The 2,574-nt window shown below is 36.9% G+C and overlaps 1 protein-coding gene across 1 annotated transcript; it reads right to left on the reverse strand.

The window, feature by feature from the left end:
* Positions 1-214: 214 nt before the first annotated feature.
* LOC117109590 (glycine-rich protein 23-like) lies at positions 215-2,261 on the reverse strand. The gene is made up of 3 exons (XM_033251966.1): positions 2,127-2,261; positions 1,347-1,964; positions 215-1,109 (listed from the first exon to the last, which is right to left on the reverse strand). The coding sequence occupies exons 1-3, from the start codon at positions 2,237-2,239 to the stop codon at positions 914-916; spliced, it is 927 nt and encodes a 308-aa protein (XP_033107857.1). The 5' UTR covers positions 2,240-2,261; the 3' UTR covers positions 215-913.
* Between the last annotated feature and the right edge of the window lie 313 nt (positions 2,262-2,574).

Genomic DNA, 2,574 nt, shown 5'->3' on the forward strand with positions numbered 1-2,574 from the left:
TCTAGTCGGCCCCTTGGCTCGGACACCGCTGTAGAACATGTCGGCAAATTTCTGTAGCCAACACTGCTCCTCATTATCCTCTTCCTCCTCCTCATCATCATCATCCTTATCATCAACCTAATCATCATCATCCTCATCATCATTCTCATTATTATCATCATCATCCTCATCATCATCAATGGATTCAGGAAAACCAATAATCAAATTACTAATGTCAAAGATCAGTAAGCATTTATTCATACCATCATCCTTATAATGATTCTGCCTTAACAACAATTTAAATAAATACTTAATTAATTTCGCCTTAAAAATTACAAATAGATACAATAACGTTGTAAATATTTACAGAACCTTAATCTACACACACAAATTTTTATGAAAATAAACTGCGAATTTATCTGGAAGTCATTTACACCTCCGGGTCATAGGTATTGTTTCTAAAATGGCTGAAGGGTTAACGTCGAAAAAAAAGATAAGCCTAGGCCATCTAAGATAAAGTTGTGCAACAGCGAAAGAATTATTGTTTTAAGTTTTGGTTTATTTTATCATAAAAGTGGCGGCGTACTTTTGATTATTTGTTTGAACAAAATATCTAGCAAAACTAATAAATAAGCGACTAAATGCCCTTGCTAAAGACACGAAATTATATGATCGTTTATTGCGGTTGTGACTACGTCATTAAGTAAGGTATGTTTATGATTATTACATGTACCGATGATTCATTGATTGATTGATTTAAAACGTTTTATAGAGTTAAAAGTGTTTAATGCAATAAATATGAAATATGATTCGTTAAATTTTAGCGGTGTTTTATTTTTTTTTTTAACCAGCGCAAGCGTGAATTTTTCCAAAGAATAACCACATTAAGACGACTCCTAGCAATATTAGAAGGAACTCGGCTCATATCTGGAGCTTATTTTTTGAACCTTGGGAATGGAGGAGCATCGATAACGGAGCAGACACAACAGCTCCTGATGGCCACCCACTGGACGGCCAAATTGGGCCTCTGGTTCCCGTTGTTGTCATGCGAACATCCAGTGACCACCAGCGCGCGTTCCCAGACAAATTTCGGTACGCAGAGACCGTTTGCTCCATCGCAATATTCAGTGCTGTAAAATACACATAAAAAATATATATTAAAATCTTGTTTCTATTTAATTCATAAATATTATGTACACAAATGAAATAGTACTGTATTTACAATAATAAACTAAAGAATTGAACGATATTATGAGTTTGAAATGAATTTAAGAAGAAAATAATAATAGAAAATAAAAAAAGAGAATACTACAGTTTAGTAAATAATAGCTCTATGGTAAATACCGTAATAAGTCCGCGCTACTTACTCGCATGTCGTCTCATAGAATGTCTGCTTGATCGACGGTACGTACAATCGACCACTGCCGACTTGTAGAATCTTTACGTAGTATCCTTCGGTATTGAGTGCCCAATCTTGGCGGACTAATTCACGGGTTTGTGGACACACTGGTGAGAAGCTTACTTTGATCGGTAAGCCATTGTTGTAATAATAATCGTATGGACTTGGATAACCACCTTGTCCTGCAGCGCCACCAGCGTTACCACCATCTCCGCCATTTCCGCCGTTTCCGTTACTTCCAGCATCACCTCCATCGCCTCCGTCACCACCACCGCCAGCTCCATCTCCGCCTGCACCACCATCACCTCCGTTACCTTCCACATAACCACCGTCACCGCCATCGCCACCTTCTCCACCAACTCCAGCGACTGAACCTCCTGTTCCGCCATCTCCACCGTTACCGCCTTCACCGACTCCTCCTGCGTCGCCACCGTCTCCCCCAGCTCCGCCGTCGCCGAATCCACCACCGTTCCCACCGATTCCCCCATTACCACCGTCACCAACGACTGCACCAGCATCTCCTCCATTACCTCCGTCACCCCCTTGGCCACCTAAGTCATCTTCTACTTTATAACCATATAGTGTCCTGCGAATGTATAAATTATTATTACTATTATTATTATTATTATTATTATTATTATTATTATTATTATTATTATTATTATTATTATTATTATTATACGATAATGTAGTATTATTAACGATATTTTATTATTATCCATCACTTTTTATTATAAATAAAACTTACCCGATGCGGTTTGGATCTAAAAATGAAGAAGGTCTAATGGGCTTAAGTACGTGCTGAAATACATTGAGAACTTCATTGATCTGTGCTGGATTCCAAGAGTCAGCTCTAAACATTGAAAAAAAAATAAGAAAACAACGACATTATATATCTTTGTTATATATCCATGTTAAAAATGCATGATTTTAAAGAGGTTTTCGTGAGTGACCTTACAATTACGGTAATTTTGTGCCTTTACATGCAACAACTACAAAGGGTCACATTTAAACGTTTATTAATTGAAATAATTTTCGGTTTTAGTTGAAAACTAACTCATTGAAATATACAAATTAATGTATATATATATATAGGCATATATTTCTGGCTGTTTACTTAAGTTTACTTTTTAGCTGTTGCTTATCATTTTTGTATCTCTACTGAGATCCAGCCATTGTTTCCCACAGCACTGTTG

This window comes from Anneissia japonica, unplaced genomic scaffold (assembly GCF_011630105.1).
Source record: "Anneissia japonica isolate Jap-2015-1 unplaced genomic scaffold, ASM1163010v1 scaffold287829_len2072220_cov186, whole genome shotgun sequence".
NCBI classification, from domain to species: domain Eukaryota; kingdom Metazoa; phylum Echinodermata; class Crinoidea; order Comatulida; family Comatulidae; genus Anneissia; species Anneissia japonica.

What these genes read in the sequence shown, in the direction of transcription:
- LOC117109590 (XM_033251966.1), bottom strand. Translation starts at nt 2,239, where the DNA reads ATGTTTAGAGCTGACTCTTGGAATCCAGCACAGATCAATGAAGTTCTC. An exon ending in TTAGATCCAAACCGCATCGG is followed by an intron (nt 1,965 to 2,126) that starts GTAAGTTTTATT and finishes ATACATTCGCAG; the next exon opens with GACACTATATGGTTATAAAG. An exon ending in TTCTATGAGACGACATGCGA is followed by an intron (nt 1,110 to 1,346) that starts GTAAGTAGCGCG and finishes TGTATTTTACAG; the next exon opens with CACTGAATATTGCGATGGAG.